Source organism: Hordeum vulgare, chromosome 5H (assembly GCF_904849725.1).
Source record: "Hordeum vulgare subsp. vulgare chromosome 5H, MorexV3_pseudomolecules_assembly, whole genome shotgun sequence".
NCBI classification, from domain to species: Eukaryota; Viridiplantae; Streptophyta; class Magnoliopsida; order Poales; family Poaceae; genus Hordeum; species Hordeum vulgare.
The window spans coordinates 580,211,272-580,231,339 of NC_058522.1; the positions used below are offsets into that span (position 1 = coordinate 580,211,272).

A 20,068-nucleotide genomic window follows, 5' to 3' on the forward strand; every position below is an offset into this window, starting at 1 on the left:
TTTAGTCCCTAAAAGTCTCTCCTGTTTGTTTCACATGGGATTAAAAGAGACTTTTTTTAGTCCCTACACCAAAAAGTCCCTGGAAACAAACACCCCCTATATTAACGTATTTGATACTACTATTTGCAGAAGTATCCTTTGAAGTTTGAAGTAAGCAACCTCAAGATAATCAAGCTGTGGCATTTTGTGTTAAAGCCTATATATATCTTTCTTCACTGCTCGACATCCGTATTTCCATGGCCTTCTTGGCATCGCCAATGCCACTAGCACTGTAGAACCATGTATTCTACGAATATGTTACTAGGCATGACATTTTTTCATGTAATCTTTGGGATGAGTGATGTTAGGAATAACAGGAGAGTGAATCCGCACCACTGTCATATTTTTATGGAGCTGTACCATGTACTGACAACAGGGTCATCTTGGACAATAACGACCGATAGTTCTAGGACCATACTGCATGTGCTATCATTTATTCCTTGTTGGCCGAAACACCACATAATTCTCTCGTTTGGGTGAATAGATAATGAGAGATGAAGACACGTGCTACATATGCGTGATTGTTCATCTTGCTGTTGAAGTACAAGCCGGTTGTGCAGATTCTCGTGTCAGCTTTATGCTTTTTTGTGCAACTGGTAGATGCATATTGCTCAGTATGCTACCCTGGCTTATATTAAAATTGCAACTACTTTACGCATGAGTTACACCCACTTCTTGGTATTACTTTTTAGCAAAGGTGGTGTAATAGAATTATTGTTCTAGAAACATCCAGTGTTGGATAGAATCAAGTTGATAGAAGGTTAATGAACATAAGCCTTTTTGACTCACCTGATAGTATTCAATGGCAGTTGACAACTAATGAAGTTTTCACTGTAAAATCTATGTATTTGCAGCTCATAGATGTGGTGCCTATTCCAAAATCCGTGCGTATTTGGAAAGTCAAAGTGCCTTGCAGAATAAAGATCTTTATGTGGTTTGTCCACAAGGTGCTATTCTAACAAAAGACAATCTGGCAAAACGGAATTGGAAAGGAAATCTAAGATGTAGCTTCTGTAACAATAAGGAAAGTATTAAGCACCTCTTTCTCGACTGCCCGTTGGCTAAACTATTAAGGCGCACGATTCACATTGCTTTCAATATTAGTCCTCCGAACAGCATAAACACGTTATTTGGGACGTGGCTACGGGGGGTTGATTTTGGATTGGCACAACTTACTCGAGTGGGAACATGTGCATTACTTTGGGCGACATGGAACTGCAGGAATGATTTAGTGTTTAATAGATATAGCTCTATCAATTTTTTACAGGTTTTATTCCGGACTACTGCCTTGATCCGCACGTGGTCATTACTCACTCATGTGGAGGCCAGGGAGCCTTTGATTACTGGGTGTGCCCGCTGGGAGATGGTAGCTCTGGGTATCTTCAACCGGTTTGGATGGGGACATACTAATAGGATAGGTGGCTAGTCATCTAGTTCTATTATTACAGCCGGTTGTGGCGCGTATGCCGCTATGTATCTTGCATGTCTTTGTCTATTTTCGGATGTACTCGAATCGAACAACCTTATCTCTGTTTAAACAAAAGGACGCATGCATCTCTCTGTTCAAAAAAAAGAATCGAACAACCTTATCTCTGTTTAAATAAGATGCCTCCTTTTCAACAAAAAAAGCAGAAAAATAAAATGCTGGAAGTATCTAAAAAATTCAAATGTGGTATATGCGCTCTCAAGAAGAGCAATTGACGATTGATTTGCACGTGCAGTTACCATTGGATACTTAGGTTTCTTCATGGCACAACATATCTATGTGATTTTTATTCACCCCATGGAGTACTTACAATGTAGCATGTACCAATAATTTATATAGACTTTATCCAGAGGTAAAGGAAATTCTGTAACCATCCTTTCAAGTTGTACTACAATAATTGTTGATGCTAACTTGTGTAGATTGTTTAGATACATGCTTATCCCACATACCTTAATTAAGATGTGAAACACAACTCGCGGTACATGTTTCATTTCTTTTATCACTGGGTCTACTCAAAACTTCCCAAATAGACAGTAAATTCATTTATGAAGGAAAATGAACTAAACGGTGATCCACAAACTACCCATTGAGTACTCACTTGCATTGTTATCTCAAGCCACCGAAGAAACTATCAATCGTCCATACTAAAACTATCTATGAATCACCAAATTCTTCTACCATCTTGTGATTTGCAATATGAAAGCTCTTCAAATGCTTATTAATTTTATTTTTGCAATGCCACATAAAACCACGTGGTACTATGATATTGCGATACTATGTTTTCGAATATATGTGGAAATAGGTAACAACAATGCATTACAATATTTCCCACTATTTTACCAGATCACTGTTTCATTTCCAAATAGTAATATCATTGCTAACAATAATTCACTTGCTCACTCCGAGCGCAACTAAATCCATCACGACATGAGATGATTCTTAAGGCATCAGATCATAACCCAAGTATATTTTATTCAAAAAGTGACATGTAATTAACACAATACATGTATATATTTATGATGAAACTACTCGTTGTACTTAACACTATAAATAAGGGATATACAACGCCCCGCACCCCAACTTCAATATAAAAATAATAATGCCTCACTATCTGAAGTCTTGTGTTGTAATGTTCTACACTAGAACAATATGTGCATACATGAGGTGTAAATTTGGGTTTGAAGCCTGATTTGTGAACTTACATGCCTACCTCCGCAACTACCATCGATTAGTCACTAGACTAACGTTGCCGGTTGGTCACCTCTAACCTACCCTGCTATTAGGGGAATTATACTATAGACATAGCACCACCAGTTATAAAACCAGTTGTGTAAACCCATGCAAAGAAACAATGAACATGTGTTTTGTGCTAGTGAAAATTATGGAATTTCATTGATAAGTAAAGAAAAGTTAATTATTGGACCCTCATCTTCCCAAAGGCCAGAAACAACCTCTAGTCTTCAGTGTAAGTTAATTCGTTCTCCAACTATGAAAATCATTCGAGATACGCCGTCCCTTCACCCAAATGAAAGAGGTTTTCTATACGTGGGCAAGCATGGTGACAAGGATCTTACTTGACATTGACTAATGAGTAATGACTAGCTGACTCAACCTTCCTTGTTAATTAGTCACTTTCTCAATGCCGACCTCTCCCATGTATGCACCACTGTACGTCTCCAAACGTATCTATAATTTTTTACTGTTAAATGGTATTATATTATAACTTTTGTATGATCTCTATGTCATTTTATATTATTTTTCTGAACTTACCTATTAATTTAGTGCACAGTGCATTTTCAAACTTCTGCAGCTTTTGATTTTATATAAAATCCATAACTACAAAAGTCCAATCACGACGAAACTATTTGATTATTTTACTTGAAAATAAGAAACCTTAGATGATTTCAGGGAGGACAAGAAGAGCAACAGGGCCCCACAAGCCAGTAGGGCGCTCCCTAGGGGGTACGGTGCGTCGGCGCAGCTTGTGGGCCCCCTGGTGCTCTCTGTTTTCCTTAGTTCTTGGCCTGTAAATTCTCATATATATTTTGAAACCCATGGAGCGAGAATCTAAACAATTTGATCACCACCGCAAGCCTCTTCTCTGAAGCGATCCCATCTCATGCCCTATTCTGGCAATCCCCGGAGGGGGGGGTCATTGGGGAGGCCATCGTCATCAACCTTGCTACCTATGGTGATGTTAGAGTAGTTCTTTCAGGACCTACGAGTCCACTCTCTTCATCTTCAATACAATGATCTCTTTGGAGATGCATCCGATGCAATTATTTTGGTGTGTTTGTTGAGAGACAATGTACTGTGGATTTATGATCAGATTTCACTGACATTATATGAGTATTTTCTTTGTTGTGTAATTTTATAGCTTTGTATTTCTGTCCAATCTATCAGTCCACTTTGCCCAAGTTTGATTGATTTATCTTAAGTGGGAGAGGTTCATGCGTAGATGTCTTCTCGAGTAGAACACAAAAGTTTTTGTGGGCGGTGATGTGCGTTTTGCTGCCCTCCTTAGTCTTTTCTTGATTCCGCGGTATTGTTGGATTGAAGCGGCTTGGACCGACATTACTCGTACGCTTACGAGAGACTGGTTTCATCGTTACGAGTAACCCCCTTTGCTCAAAGATGACTGGCAAGTGACGGTTTCTCCAACTTTAGTTGAATCAGATTTGACCGAGGAGGTCCTTGGATGAGGTTAAATAGCAACTCATATATCTCCGTTGTGGTGTTTGCGTAAGTAAGATGCGATCCTACTAGATACCCTTGGTCACCACGTAAAACATGCAACAACAAAATTAGAGGACGTCTAACTTGTTTTTGCAGGGTATGATTGTGATGTGATATGGCCAACGATGTGATGTGATATATTGGATGTATGAGATGATCATGTTGTAATAGAAATATCGACTTGCACGTCGATGGTACGGCAACCGGCAGGAGCCATAGGGTTGTCTTTATACTAACGTTTGTGCTTGCAGATGCGTTTACTATTTTGCTAGGATGTAGCTTTAGTAGTAATAGCATGAGTAGCACGACAACCCCGATGGCAACACGTTGATGGATGATCATGGTGTGGCGCCGGTGACAAGAAGATCGTGCCGGTGCTTTGGTGATGGAGATCAAGAAGCACGTGATGATGGCCATATCATGTCACTTATGAATTGCATGTGATGTTAATCCTTTTATGCACCTTATTTTGCTTAGAACGACGGTAGCATTATGAGGTGATCTCTCACTGAAATTTCAAGACGAAATTGTGTTCTCCCCGACTGTGCACCGTTGCTACAGTTCGTCGTTTCGAGACACCACGTGATGATCGGGTGTGATAGACTCAACGTTCACATACAACGGGTGCAAAACAGTTGCGCACGCGGAACACTCGGGTTAAGCTTGACGAGCCTAGCATGTGCAGACATGGCCTCGGAACACATGAGACCGAAAGGTCGATCATGAATCATATAGATGATATGATTAGCATAGGGATGCTTACCACTGAAACTATACTCAACTCACGTGATGATCGGACTTGAGCTAGTGTAAGTGGATCATGAACCACTCAAATGACTAGAGAGATGTACATTTTGAGTGGGAGTTCTTAAGTAATATGATTAATTGAACTAATTGTCATGAACATAGTCTAATGGTCTTTGCGAATTACGATGTAGCTTGCGCTATAGCTCTACTGTTTTTTATATGTTCCTAGAGAAAATTTAGTTGAAAGTTGATAGTAGCAAACTTTGCAGACTGAGTCTGTAAAACCGAGGATTGTCCTCGTTGCTGCACAAAAGGCTTATGTCCTTAATGCACCACTCGGTGTGCTGCACCTCGAGCGTTGTCTGTGGATGCTGTGAACATCCGACATACACGTTTCTGATGACTACACGATAGTTCAGTGCAAAATACTTAATGGCTTAGAAGCAAGGCGCCGAAAACGTTTTAAAACGTCACGGAACATAAGTGATGTTCTAAAGAGATGAAATTGTGATTTCATGCTTGTGCCCTTGTTAAGAGGTACGAGACCTCCGACAAGATTCTTTGTCCACAAAGTAAAGGAGAAAAGCTCAATCGTTGAGGGTGTGCTCAGATTGTCTGAGTACGACAATCACTTGAATCAAGTGGGAGTTAATCTTCCAGATGAGATGGTGATGGTTCTCCAAAGTCACTGCCACCAAGCTGTGAGAGCTTCGTGATGAACTATAACATATCAAGGATAGATATAATGATCCTTGAGCGATTCGCGATGTTTGACACTGCGAAAGTAGAAATCAAGAAGGAGCATCAATAGTTGATGGTTTGTAAAACCACTAAGTTTCAAGAAAGGCAAGGGCTAGAAGGGATACTTCGTGAAACGGCAAAACAGTTGCTGCACTAATGAAGAGACCCAAGATTAAACCCAAACCCGAGACTAAGTGCTTCTGTAATGAGGGGAACAGACACTGAGGCGGAGCAACTCTAGATACTTGGTAGATAAGAAAGCTGGCAAAAGTCGAAAGAAGTATATTTTATATACATGATGTTGATGTGTACTTTACTAGTACTCCTAGTAGCATGAGGGTATTGGATACCGGTTCGGTTGCTAAGTGATTAGTAACACGAAATGAAAGCTACGGCATAAACGGAGACTAGCTAAAGGCGAGGTGACGATACGTGTTGGAAGTGTTTCCAAGGATGATAAGATCAAACGTCGCACGCTCCCTCTACCATCGGGATTGGTGTTAAACCTAACTAATTGTTATTTGGTGCTTGCGTTAAGCATGAACATGATTGGATCGTGTTTATTGCAATACGATTATTCATTTAAAGAGAATAATGGTTACTCTATTTTCTTGAATAATCACCTTCAATGGTTTATTGAATCTCGATCGTAGTGTTACACATGTTCATGATATTGGTGCCAAAAGATACGAGTTGATGATGATAGTACCACTTACTTGTGGCACTGCCGCTTGAGTCTTGTTAGTATAAATTGCATGAAGAGGCTCCATGCTGATGGATCTTTGTACTCACCTGATTTCGAATCACTAGTGACATGCAAATCATACCACATGAGCAAGGCCTTGTTTTCATTGAGATGAAACAAGATAGTAACTTGTTGGAAGTGATACATTTTGATGTATGCAGTCCAATGGGTGCTGAGGCACGCAGTGGATATCATTATGTTCTTACTTCAATGATGATTTGAGTAGATACTAGAGTATTTACTTAATGAATCACAAGTCTGAAATATTGAAAAGTTCAATTCTGTTTAGGAGTGAAGTTCGTCGTAACAAGAGGATAAACTGTCTACGATATGATCATAGAAATGAATATCTGAGTTACGAGTTTTGGTACGCAGTTAAGACAATGTGGAAATTGTTTCGCAGTTCATGCCACCTGGAACATCATAGTGTGATGATGTGTCTGAACATCATAGCCATGCACTATTTGGTATGGTGCATGCTATGATGTCTCTTATCGAATTACCACTATCGTTTATGGGTTATGCATTAGAGACAACCACACTCACTTTGAATAGGGCACCGCGTATTTCCGTTGAGATGACACAGTATAGACTGAGGTTTAGAGAAATCTAAACTGTCGTTTCTTGAAAGTTTGGGGCTTTGATACTTATGTGAAAAAGTTTCAGTCTGATAAGCTCGAACCCAAAGCGGATAAATGCATCTTCATAGGATATCCAAAACAGTTGGGTACATCTCCTATCTCAGATTCGAAAGCAAAGTGTTTGTTTCCAGAAACGGATCCTTTCTCGAGGAAAGTTTTCTCTCGAAAGAATTGAGTGGGAGGGTAGTAGAACTTGATGAAATTATTGAACCATCACTTCAAACAGTGTGTAGCAGGGCGTAGGAAGTTGTTCCTGTGGCGCCTACACCAATTGAAGTGGAAGCTGATGATGGTGATCATTAAGCTTCGAATCAAGTTACTACAAACCTCGTAGGTCGACAAGGTCGCGTACTGCTGCAGAGTAGTACGGTAACCCTGTCTTGGAGGTCATGTTGTTGAGCAACAGTGAACCTACGAGTTATGGAGAAAGCGATGGTGGGCCCAGATTCCGACAAATGGCTGGAAGCCATAAAATCCGAGAGAGGATCCATGTGTGAAAACAAAGTGTAGACTTTGGTAGAACTACTTGATGGTCATGGGACTATTGGGTAAAATGGATCTTTAAAAGAAGACAGACGATGATGGTGATAAGTCACTATTAAGAAAAGCTCGACTTGTCGCAAAGATGTTTTCGACAAGATCAAACAGTTGACTATGATGAGTCTTTCTCACTCGTAGCGATGCTAAAGGTCTGTTAGAATTATGTTAGTAGTTGCTGCATTATTTATGAAATATTGCACGTAGGATGTCAAAACATTGTTTCCTCGACGGTTTCCTTGAGCAAACATTGTATGTGATACAACCAGAAGGTTTTGTCGATCCTAAAGATACTAGCAAGTATGCAAGCTCCAGTGATCCTTCAATGGACTGGTGCAAGCATCTCGGAGTTGGAATAAGCACTTTGATGAGATGATCAAAGATTTTGGGTGTGTACAAGGTTTATGAGAAACTTGTATTTCCAAAGAAGTGAGTGGGAGCACTATAGAATTTCTGATAGGTATATGTGGTTGACATATTGTGGATCAGAAGTAATGTAGAATTTCTGTAAAGCATACAAGGTTGTTTGAAAGAAGTTTTCAAAGGAGTACCTGGATTATGCTACTTGAAGGTTGAGCATCAAATATCTATGGAGATAGATCGAAAGCGCTTAATAGAAGTTTCAACAAGATGCATGCCTTGACAAGTTTTTGAAAGAGTTCAAAATAGACCAGCAAAGAAGGAGTTCTTGGTTGCGTTGTGAGGTGTGAATTTGAGTAAGACTCAAAACCCGACCACGGCAGAATAAAGAGAATAGATGAAGGTCGTCTTCTATGCCTTAGCCATAGAATCTAAAGTATGCCATGCTGTGTACCGCACCTGAAGTGTGCCTTGACTCAAAGTATGTTGAGAGGTACAGAGAGTGATCCATGTTTGAATCACTAGCAGCGGTCAAAATTTATCCTTAGTAACAAATGGACTAAGGAATTTTTCTCGATTATGGAGGTGGTTAAAGAGTTCGTCGTAAAGGGTTATGTCGATGCAAGCTTTGACACTAATCCGAATAACTATGAGTAGTGAAACGGATTCATATAGTAGAGTAGATATTTGGAGCATTTCCGAATAGCACGTAGTAGCAGCATCTATAAGATGACATAAAGATTTGTAAAGAACGCACGGATCTGAAAGTTTCAGAACCGTTGACTAAAACCTCTCTCACGAGCAAGACGTGATCAGACCCCATAACTATATGGGTGTTGGATTCGTTGGAATCACATGGTGATGTGAACTAGATTATTGACTCTAGTGCAAGTGGGAGACTGTTGGAAATATGCACTAGAGGCAATAATAAATTAGTTATTATTATATTTCTTAGTTCATGATAATCGTTTATTATCCATGCTATAATTGTATTGATTGGAAACACAATACTTGTGTGGATACATAGACAAAACACTGTCCCTAGTAAGCCTCTAGTTGACTAGCTCGTTGATCAAAGATGGTCAAGGTTTCCTGGCCATAGGCAAGTGTTGTCACTTGATAACGGGATCACATCATTAGGAGAATCATGTGATGGACTAGACCCAAACTAATAGACGTAGCATGTTGATCGTGTCATTTTGTTGCTACTGTTTTCTGCGTGTCAAGTATTTGTTCCTATGACCATGAGATCATATAACTCACTGACACCGGAGGAATGCTTTGTGTGTATCAAATGTCGCAACGTAACTGGGTGACTATAAAGATGCTCTACAGGTATCTCCGAAGGTGTTAGTTGAGTTAGTATGGATCAAGACTGGGATTTGTCACTCCGTGTGACGGAGAGGTATCTCGGGGCCCACTCGGTAATGCAACATCACACACAAGCCTTGCAAGCAATGTAACTTAGTGTAAGTTGCGTGATCTTGTATTACGGAACGAGTAAAGAGACTTGCCGGTAAACGAGATTGAAATAGGTATGCGGATACTAACGATCGAATCTCGGGCAAGTAACATACCGAAGGACAAAGGGAATGACATACGGGATTATATGAATCCTTGGCACTGAGGTTCAAACGGTAAGATCTTCGTAGAATATGTAGGATCCAATATGGGCATCCAGGTCCCGCTATTGGATATTGACCGAGGAGTCTCTCGGGTCATGTCTACATAGTTCTCGAACCCGCAGGGTCTGCACACTTAAGGTTCGACGTTGTTTTATGCGTATTTGAGTTATATGGTTGGTTACCGAATGTTGTTTGGAGTCCCGGATGAGATCACGGACGTCACGAGGGTTTCCGGAATGGTCCGGAAACGAAGATTGATATATAGGATGACCTCATTTGGTTACCGGAAGGTTTTCGTGCATTACCGGAAAAGTTTCGGGCTCATCGGTAGTGTACCGGGAGTGCCGGGAGGGGTGCCGGGGACCATCGGGAGGGGTGTCATGCCCCAAGGGGTCTCATGGGCTATGGGAAGAGATAAACCAGCCCCTAGTGGGCTGGAATAAGTTCCCACTAAGGCCCATAAGGTTTGAGAAGGAAAAAACACAAGGTGGAAAGAGTTTCCAAGTGGGAAGGTGGAATCCTACTCCAAGTAGGATTGGAGTAGGACTCCTCCACCTCCAATTTCGGCCAAACCTTTAGGTTTTGAGGCTGCCTCCTCCCCTCCCTCCCACCTATATATACGGAGGTTTTAGGGCTGATTTGAGACGACTTTCTCACGGCTGCCCGACCACATACCTCCATAGTTTTTCCTCTAGATCGCGTTTCTGCGGAGCTCGGGCGGAGCCCTGCTGAGACAAGGTCATCACCAACCTCCGGAGCGCCGTCACGCTGCCGGAGAACTCTTCTACCTCTCCGTCTCTCTTGCTGGATCAAGAAGGCCGAGATCATCGTCGAGCTGTACGTGTGCTGAACGCGGAGGTGCCGTCCATTCGGTACTAGATCGTGGGACTGATCGCGGGATTGTTCGCGGGGCGGATCGAGGGACGTGAGGACGTTCCACTACATCAACCGCGTTCTCTAACGCTTCTGCTGTACGGTCTACAAGGGTACGTAGATCACTCATCCCCTCTCGTAGATGGACATCACCATGATAGGTCTTCGTGCGCGTAGGAAAATTTTTGTTTCCCATGCGTCGTTCCCCAACAGCTTTGTAGTAGGTTCAATCTAATGGTGATTTATATATCCGAGTGACAAAAAGGAACAATACACATCTTTGTATTATTGTCACTAAGGATAAAACGATGGGGTTAATCTTATTGCTAGGTTTTCTTCTATCTTCATTATGTCATCTTGCTTACTATGTCACTCTGTTTCATGTGAACTTAAGACTTTCAGATGCATGCTGGATAGAAATCCTGTGATGGAGTAACAGTAGTAGATGCAGTTGGATTATGGTCTACTTATCACAGACATAGTTCCTATTTGATATTATGTCATGTATGATCATAGTTATAAATTGCCACTATTTTGTCAATTGTCGAACAATAATTTGTCTACTATGCCACTACATTATTTCAAGAGACATGCCTCTAGTGAATCTATGGCCCTCGAGTCTATTTACCATCAATACAAATAACTCCTACAATAATTGCTCTTTTTTTATTTCTTGACACTGTCCAAGAAATCCCCCGATATGTCGATAAATCGGCTGATTTATCGCTTACTGTTGTCTGACCCATAAGTTATACCTACCGATAAATTGGTCGATACGCCGATATGCCGATAAACAAGGAGATTTACCCATTATCCTGGGTCGACCGATAAGTTCCTGATAGGCCATATCCCTAACATTGCTTTCTTGTACTTTTTTTTTGCTTTTAATCTTGTGGGTAGCTAGCAAGCATAAGGGGAGTGACGACCCCCTTGCCTTTATTGGGTGCAAGCAAATTATTTGTTTGTGTGCAGGTACTGCCAATGTTATTAGCTTGGTGACTCATACTAGTCTGATAAACGTTGGTTCTTAATTGAGGGAAATAATTTCTGCTATTGTGCTACATCTCTCTTCCTCTTTAGGGAAATCCAACAACTCCACCATGAGTGGCAACCACCCAATAATAATTGCCACTACACACCAATCTCATCCCCCACCCACACCTTATCTTGAACTCACTGAATACATCACATTCTTTATGTACACACCTCACTCACCCCATCCGTAACTTCCACGCTGCACCTCCGCAACATCAAGGTCCGGTCGTTCAAATGAAAGCTAGCAGGGGAAGTGCCTCGCGCTACAGTGTAACGCAAAGCAGATTCAGTGGCGTTTGGGTACATGGGCAAAGGAGACACAAAAAGTGATGAAAATAGGGCTAGTGATGTGTGGGACCATGTGATGACATGGCACATGAGACAGGACCATCGATGACATGGATATCGTAGGGAAATGATTGGCACCGGCATGGACAAATGAGGGATGGGATATACCTGGTCTCAAAGGACCAAACATAGACTTATTTATAAATAAATTTATTGTTGCAGCCCACCCATTCTGTAAAGTTTTTTCTTGGCGTGTTCGTAATTTTTTGATGCAATAATGTAAGCATCGTGAAATTTCCAAACAAGAAACTGTAATTCCATTATGTAAAAAAGGAACAAATAGTCATAGTCCTCCGTTTACCTTGGGTACAGCACCAAGGTTGACGTATCGAGTGCACTCATCTTCATAGTGAATGTGCCTCATGACATTAGCCAGAGCTTTCTCCCTCAGTTTTTTCCCAGGCCAATGTGACAAAACAGGTTCAACAAACTTCTGGAGAATGAACGAGAGTATATCCTTGACTAATGAATGTGGATTGTACATATCTTCCTGAAGTGTGAGCACGTAAGGAATCATTTAGATAGTGGAAAAGGATACGTTAAAAAATTCTCTATCACAAAGCAAGATAAATATGAAGTCTTATACATGTTTTCCAATTTTCCTGCTATAACTTCTCAAGTGACCCAATTGTTTTTTTTGCTAAGTTTTTATCTGGTATGAACAAAAGTACTTCAACACACATGTGTCTAAAAGTAGCACCTTAATTGTATTGACTGTTAAAATAGTAAACCTGGTCATTTTGATTGCCGAATAACTTTTGTTCTTGATGAAAGGGAATATAAGGATCGCCTTTAGCTCATAAGATCCACTTGCAGACTATTAAGTGTGGCCAACTCTTGTAATACTTTTAATATTGCAGTGCGGTGACAATGAACAAGTACCTTTTATTTGCAGTGATGTAAGATGGCTTTAAGCTAACTTATAATCCTACATGCCGTGAAAATGGCACCTCTAGGTTAATCCTATTACATTGATGATGAAAATATAAGAGCCTTGCACATACTGGCTTGCTGGAAGCAAATTTTGTTATGATCCTAGCCTCCCGTATTCATTTGTGCTACATAATTGTTAATTAAGTCAAAGTTTCACATCAATATTGATAAGTACTCTATCACAAAAGAGTGACATTCTTGATAGTGACAGGGTAGCCCATAAAAATACAATTGACTGTAAATTGCTAGTGTAGTTAATTTGCATGTGAATTATAGCACGTAAGTTGTGATAAATTTTAAACTTCTTTGAAGAAAAATTTAGGTATGCCATGTTTTAGAAGTATAATGGAAATACGGAAAACAATACTAATTATAATGATTTATGTACCTTGATTTTTCAAGCAATCTAAAATGTCTATTTTTTCATCTGAGGAATAACTAAAATATGAGTAAACTGCATCAATAAATGTGTGGTTTATTACTTATTTCGACCGACCCCTCGTAATTAATTAAACACGCCCTAGATGTTTTTCAACTATCAATAATGTGACTCAGCCACCAACTTATTCCATGGTATCAGATAATCATTCTTATTGAACCCATAAGGTTCTATATATGCTCTCTTCTTGTCAGATGCTCACGGAATGTATGATTATCATTGTGCCTATTTCAGATATATAGTTGAGCTACTTTTCTCCCCTAATAGTTTGGTCTGAATATTGTGAAATACCGACCTATATAGATGAAGCTACTATGGACGTGATGCAAACATAGTCTATTAATATATTGTGAAATACGTAATATATGCTTACATTGCATGCGTATTTCAGATATACAATTGATCTGCCTTCCTATCCTGATAGTTTGATATAAACATGGTGTTAATTAGATTGACCCACAAAACATGACGGGGTCAAGGATTTTTAGGATAATTTGTGCCAGATAAAAGAGACACATGTACCCCTTCGTTAATTTCAGTCGATGGGTTTTGATTGCCTCAAGTTGCAGGATTAAATGGTAGATTACATGATTAGGATTAAATGGCAGGTGAACTTCACGATCCCTTATAGTTTACAAGTATTTACTTTGAATAGAGGGTGACCTTGCATAAATATTTGTGTAATTTAAAATGGCTTCTTATTGTTCTTATAAATTTAACTAGTGTGGGAAATCTTAAATGTTATCATTGGTAATCCTTATAAAACTACAGAAGAAGGATTATTATCATTGAATGCCGTAAGAAGAGAGTAAGTGACATTTGCACCTATCAATGACCAATTTAGTTCAGAATTTTCATTGTAGCACACCGATGACCATATCAAGTAAATACTAAGAGTGATAGTATCTATCACTAATGTGTCATCGAGAACCTTTCAACCATAAGCCATCGTTGGTTAGTCCATTAAATTGGCTTCTAGTAGTCACTATTCATTGGAGCATATAACATGACAATGATGTTCTATCCAATTGACTTTGTATCACTACTAGTGGCGGCTCTATTGTTTGCAGGGCCCTGGGGCAAATCCGACATGAGGGCACCCCCAAACCCGACAAGTAAGTTCATTTTTAGGAATTTTCAGCCAAATTATGTGATAATTATATTATTCAAAAAATTATCCTTCCATAGTTACCTCGTATGATTATTTGAATACATCTTCCCTCGAAATAAATCCCTTTTTAATCTATTGTGAGGAAGACTGGTGATTTTTATGACAGACTCTATATATACATGTCCAATGCATGTACCATAGGCAGAAAATTTTCTATCTCATTTATCTAATATTTCATTTTCTTAATTTATGAAACTAACGACAAGCTAACTGGGTTTAAAATAAACTTATTTTCTTGTCCTAAATGTCATGTATTTGTAACTGAGGGAATGTAACTCCTAACTTGCTTTCTATTTCTAGTGATATGCAATGAGCCAATATCTTAATGTTGATCTAATCTAAGAATAACAATTGATTAATGGTATACTACATTGTTCGCAAAACAAAATAGTACATTGACTAGGAGCTCTACTCCAGATACTATCTGATACAAACCTTAGCACATTCAGTTCGAGCTTTGTTCCAGTCAATCTCATCGTAGGGGACCCTGTAGAGTTCATTTCTTAGTTCCAGTATAACTGGTGTGACTCTGCCAACAAACTTCCTTCCATAAATATAAGACATGGGTAAATACACCATTCGGATATAGCACGCAAATCGACCTGCATTATGTTGTAAATTATTGTAGCATATTAGCAAGCAAGCTAGAATTTTTAACATCTATCGAACTTGTAGTATTGCAATAAAATAATTTTATTGTTTTCGATTAAATTTATTTGATTAGCCACACAAATTAATGAAGACCTTTGTTATACATTATCATAACTAATTGGAAATAGATTTATTAGTTGACGCCATTGGAGCCAATGTAAATGTTAAACTCACAAGGCTGCATTATAATGGTAAAATATCACAAAACTGGAATATGCAGCTTGATCCTAAGCATGAAAAACACTAGGAAGATTTGCTGTGCAGGATTCCATTGAACTAATCAGCGAATTGTCTCTATTTGGATACTACTCCCTGTGTACCTAAATACTAGTTCTCTCCAACTACAAGTATTTAGGTACAGAGGGAGTAGAAAGCATTGCATGTGCAAGATTTCATTGTCCGCTACAAGCTATGCAAAACCACGTATACTCTTGAACTTTTGCACCTTTTGCAGACCTCTAAATTATCATATTTAGTCAATTCTTTTTTTTTGTGGAACGTGAATTAATCTTCATCATGAACTTGCTAATTGTCCTGAGATTTCTAGACTGCTTAATGCCCTTATTGCACTTAGTTTGCTCCTACGAATATGCTTCAAATATGGATATGTGTTCTTAAATCAGGTTGTCTGCTGTAGTAGTAAATTATACAACATGTCTAGATTTTTGCTGTCTTAGAAAAAACTGGTAGTATATTACGGTCTAACTTGTCCAATGAACTAGTGGGACGACTGTGGGATATGCAAACAATCCTATGATCCTCAAACAGGGGCGGAGCCAGCGCCCGGCCACCCTGGGCACTTGCCCGGGCTCGATGCCTACGCGTACGCTGTAGGACGTCGTGCAACAGCTTGAAAAATTGAGATACGCACCATAATTTCCCGGGCAAAATTGTGTTGGGCCGGCTTACTTCGGTAATGGGCTTTGTAAGAGCTAGGCCTAGCAAGCAAGAAACACACGCACGTTCAGATGTTGGTTAATCTCTGTTTCTGTTCGTTGATCTCTCGCCTTCCCCTATGTTGTTCAGCTGCCTATCGCGTGGAAACAGCCTAGCGGCGGCAGCCGGAGGCTGGCCTTTGGCCTCGGCGTGTGGCCGGTAGCGGGATGAGAGGATCTTTCCCGAGGAAGGCAGGAACGGCTTGCAACCTTGACTATTTGTTCCTTCCTTCCTAATCAGATTAGGTAAGATTGCTAACTGATGTGCCTATTCACATTTAGGGATGGATAGACTCAGGGCATAGATTTTAAGGTCAGACCGCTAAAATTTATTCAAGTTAGATCATGATAAGAATACTATTCAAACATTTATTGCAACAAAATATCTCAAACTACATCTGTCGTGATGATTTTCTTTAACACACTATTAATTCTATGTTCCACTTATTCCTACAAACTCTCTATTTTTAATAAATCCACAAAATACAACGATCAATTTATGTGAACACCGGATCTTGTAGTATTTTTTAGGAGATTTGGATGGTAATTTGGATATCTATACTTTTGCTTGGAACAAGGTGAGTTTGGTCCAGGCATGGCCTGGTTCTATGTCTTTTATTGTCAACTCTCAAATTTATTTTGGTATATGAAATCAAATATCGATATGTTACATATTTAGTCCACTTAAAAACTACATTTGTATGACTTTGTTTTTTATTTTATTTTTCGTTATTAATGTGGATTTGTGGTTTGAAAGTTTGGGGCTATTTTATATGATGTATCTATCAGAGCATTAGATGTTGATTTCGGCATTAGACACTTAGGCTCAAACTTGCCCAGGCTCCAGAAAATTTCTGGCTCCGCCACTATCCTCAAAGATCGTAAGAAGCTGGAGAAAGATGTCGGAAAGTTTAAAGGGGGGTAAATACAACAAAGTATTCATTATAGAAACCTAATTGACCTAGATCCTTTAAATTGGTCACTGATATCAAATGTTTTCTGGATGGAGGTCATGGAGAATGAGAGGGGGCGGCAGCCAATGAAGTTGATGTGGGTGCTTTCAGCAAACAAAAACTACCCAGAAAATCCCCACTGCACCAGTAAAGTTTGATAAAGTATGCATATCTTCTTCCATCCTGCCTTAGCTTGCCTCAGATCATATATATCTACTAACCTACTCCCTCTGTTCCTAAATAATTGTTGTTTGGGAGAACTAACCTAGCTCCCCCCAACAACAATTATTTAGGAACAGAGGCTTGCACGTGGCTATGTGATAATTACATTTGTCTTACTTAACTGACGTTTGATCCAAATTTAGTTCTTGTGTTTTCTGTAATAGAACAAGTTCCTTATATGTGTTTAACTACCCTGCCATGTCTTAGCCATAAATTAGTTCTCCCAGTTTGCAGCTTGCAATAGAACATAAGTTGAACCTCTATGAATTATCATATATGTAAAATTACGGAATTGTAACACATCATGATATATCCAAGGAATAAAATCAGTGTGGTATGTGCATCTGTATTTGATGGTAGCATTCAGTCAATTTTGTAACACATCATGATATATCCAAGGAATAAAATCAGTGTGGTATGTGCATCTGTATTTGATGGTAGCATTCAGTCAATTTTGTTTCTGTCCCCCTGCGTAGGCTGCCATTTGAGCATGTGTGAAATGTATGCAGGAAGGCTTTTCTTACAAGCTAGGAGATGACGTGAACTATTTTCTTTTATTTTAAAATTACTGTTGTTGGCTAGTATAAAATAATTAAGTTGTACTTCTCAGCGACAACAATTTAAAAACAAGTGGAGTACCAAAGTAGGCAACAGTCCTCCTCCTAAAAGGGCCGAACCCATATAATTCTGACTAGTATATGGGTTCGGCGCATTTTTCTTGCCAGAACAGGTATCCCTGGCGTGGCCCGGATAAAGACCCTTTCCACCGTAATTTATATGGTTTCATCACTTGGATACGGGTCAAACCCTATTTGCCTCCATCGCCACTCCGCCACGATTTCCATCCCCCTCCGCCCAATTTCTTGCCGCCAACGAGCCTAAAAAAACCGCTAGCAACCTTCCCGACCCATGAACGGCTATGGAAGTGGTGGTGATGATGCGGAGCGCCGCCGCTGTCGCATCTCCGACGCCGCACACAAGCAGGGGGCATGGAGGTGGCTCAACTATGGGAGCGGGCCGCCTCGAATGCCGCGAGCTCGACGTGTACGAGCGTGAGCTCGCGGTCCGCCGTCGTGCCTCCGTCGGCTCCTCTGCCGCGGGGAGCTCGTCTGCGGGCGCCTCGAGCTCGCGGCTCACTCCGGTCAAAAGAGAGCAGGAGGAGCTTGGACCGCTCGTCGTCAAGCTCGAGGCCAATGCGGACCCACCGCATCGAGGTGTCATCGGCAACGAGGGCTACCTCCCCCCGGGACAGGAGGAGCACTTCGAATGTGCCATCATGGTGCACTCAGCGAGGGAGGTGGAGGAGGACGACACGGACCACCGCTGCGAACTCGAGATTGATGAGATCTTCCTCGAGCAGGGCGTCGCGGCATCCTAGGCACGCACGTCCAAGCAGGCGGACCTGCGCGTCATGAAGGCCGGGCAGGCCAAGGTTTGGATCGACCTCGACTCCAACGAGGACTGAGCTCCTCCGGCTCCTGCGCCACGTCGTCACTGCGGCACTTGTTGATTTTGGTAGCTTAGGCTGATCAGGTACGCTACACGGCCCGCAGACCCCCACTAGTCGTTGCAAGTTTCTCCCGTGAAAGTTTTTTTTAATTTTACAGTTTTATATACGGGTTCTAATCTGCAATGCATAAATTCGCCCGACAAATCCGATATGCAGCGAACTGTAAATGCGTTTTCGGGTCCGACTTTTACGGAGTCTGCTAGAGATGCTCTAACATAATCCAGGATGGAAGAAACATACTCCCTCCATTCTTTTTATTATTGTCATCGGTTAGTTCAAATTTGATCTAGACAGAGATAATAATTTCAGAACAGATGAAGTATATTTTTTTTGCCTTAGAACAGATATTCCTGCTTGTTGACATCAAGCACCACCGGTAGGGAGACTACAGTAGTCCTAGCCGTCCCATGTTATATAACATAGTATCCCCGTCCTTTGCATACTGCTGGCTCAGAAACTGGGATGTGGGTGCGTTGGCTGCCCATGGGGCTCAAACAAAATATGCAGATATAGTCCACATGCTGCACACTTGGTTGATGGACATCTGACAGTGGTGGCATAGAGCTATAATCCATACACCCCAGGTTTACCAAAATTTTGTTGGTCACTAAAATTTGGTGGGGCTCAACCCAAACATGTGTTGGGAACGCCGAGTAATCCTGTAGCGACAAACGCCGGACATAAGTAAAAGAAGATGAACAGAAGACACTTGGTTATGATGATGAACATTCGTCGAACGACATGTATGTTAGCCTCTATTCAACCCAACTCAAACTGGCTCGACACACTCCGGCACAATTCGATAAGTACATGGGGAGGGTTTTTTATACCCAGGATAACTGGATAACACACACACATAGCTAGCTAGCACGTCACGGCCACCACGCAAGCACGACACGCACGCCGGCCACTAACCAGCTAACCACAACTATCTCCTACATGCATGCCCACGTACTAACAACTCCTGAAATCTCTCCAAGGTCAACAAAACGCGCCGGAGCAACTAACTCATGCATCCATCTAACAACCTGGTGTATACTAAGCCTACGTATATGACGCACACACACTAATGACCACCATGGACGCGGCCACAGACCGGCGCCCGGCACACCCGCCACGAACTCGACCCCGGCACGCTCACGCCGGTCGCCACCGCCACGTACGGGCATGGCTTATTGCGAAGAATAATATGCCCTACACACATGCATGAATACAATTAATGCCTCAAGAAGTATGCAGAACCTGGGTGAAATGGCAGCTGATAGGGTAACAGCCATAATTCTGGTGGCACTGGGTTAGTACCAGACCAATCATATGCTCCAAGTACCTGAAATATGTGAA

At 40.9% G+C, this 20,068-nt stretch overlaps 1 protein-coding gene across 1 annotated transcript in view; it reads right to left on the minus strand.

The window, feature by feature from the left end:
- Window positions 1-20,068, minus strand: part of LOC123395126 (parkeol synthase-like) — a 36,094-nt gene that overhangs the window by 13,018 nt on the left and 3,008 nt on the right. The window contains exons 5-7 of the mRNA XM_045090063.1: window positions 19,970-20,054; window positions 14,892-15,058; window positions 12,215-12,403 (exon numbers count right to left, since the gene is read on the minus strand). Coding sequence (XP_044945998.1) covers window positions 12,215-12,403; window positions 14,892-15,058; window positions 19,970-20,054 — 441 coding nt within the window. The remainder of the gene's footprint in view (window positions 1-12,214; window positions 12,404-14,891; window positions 15,059-19,969; window positions 20,055-20,068) is intronic.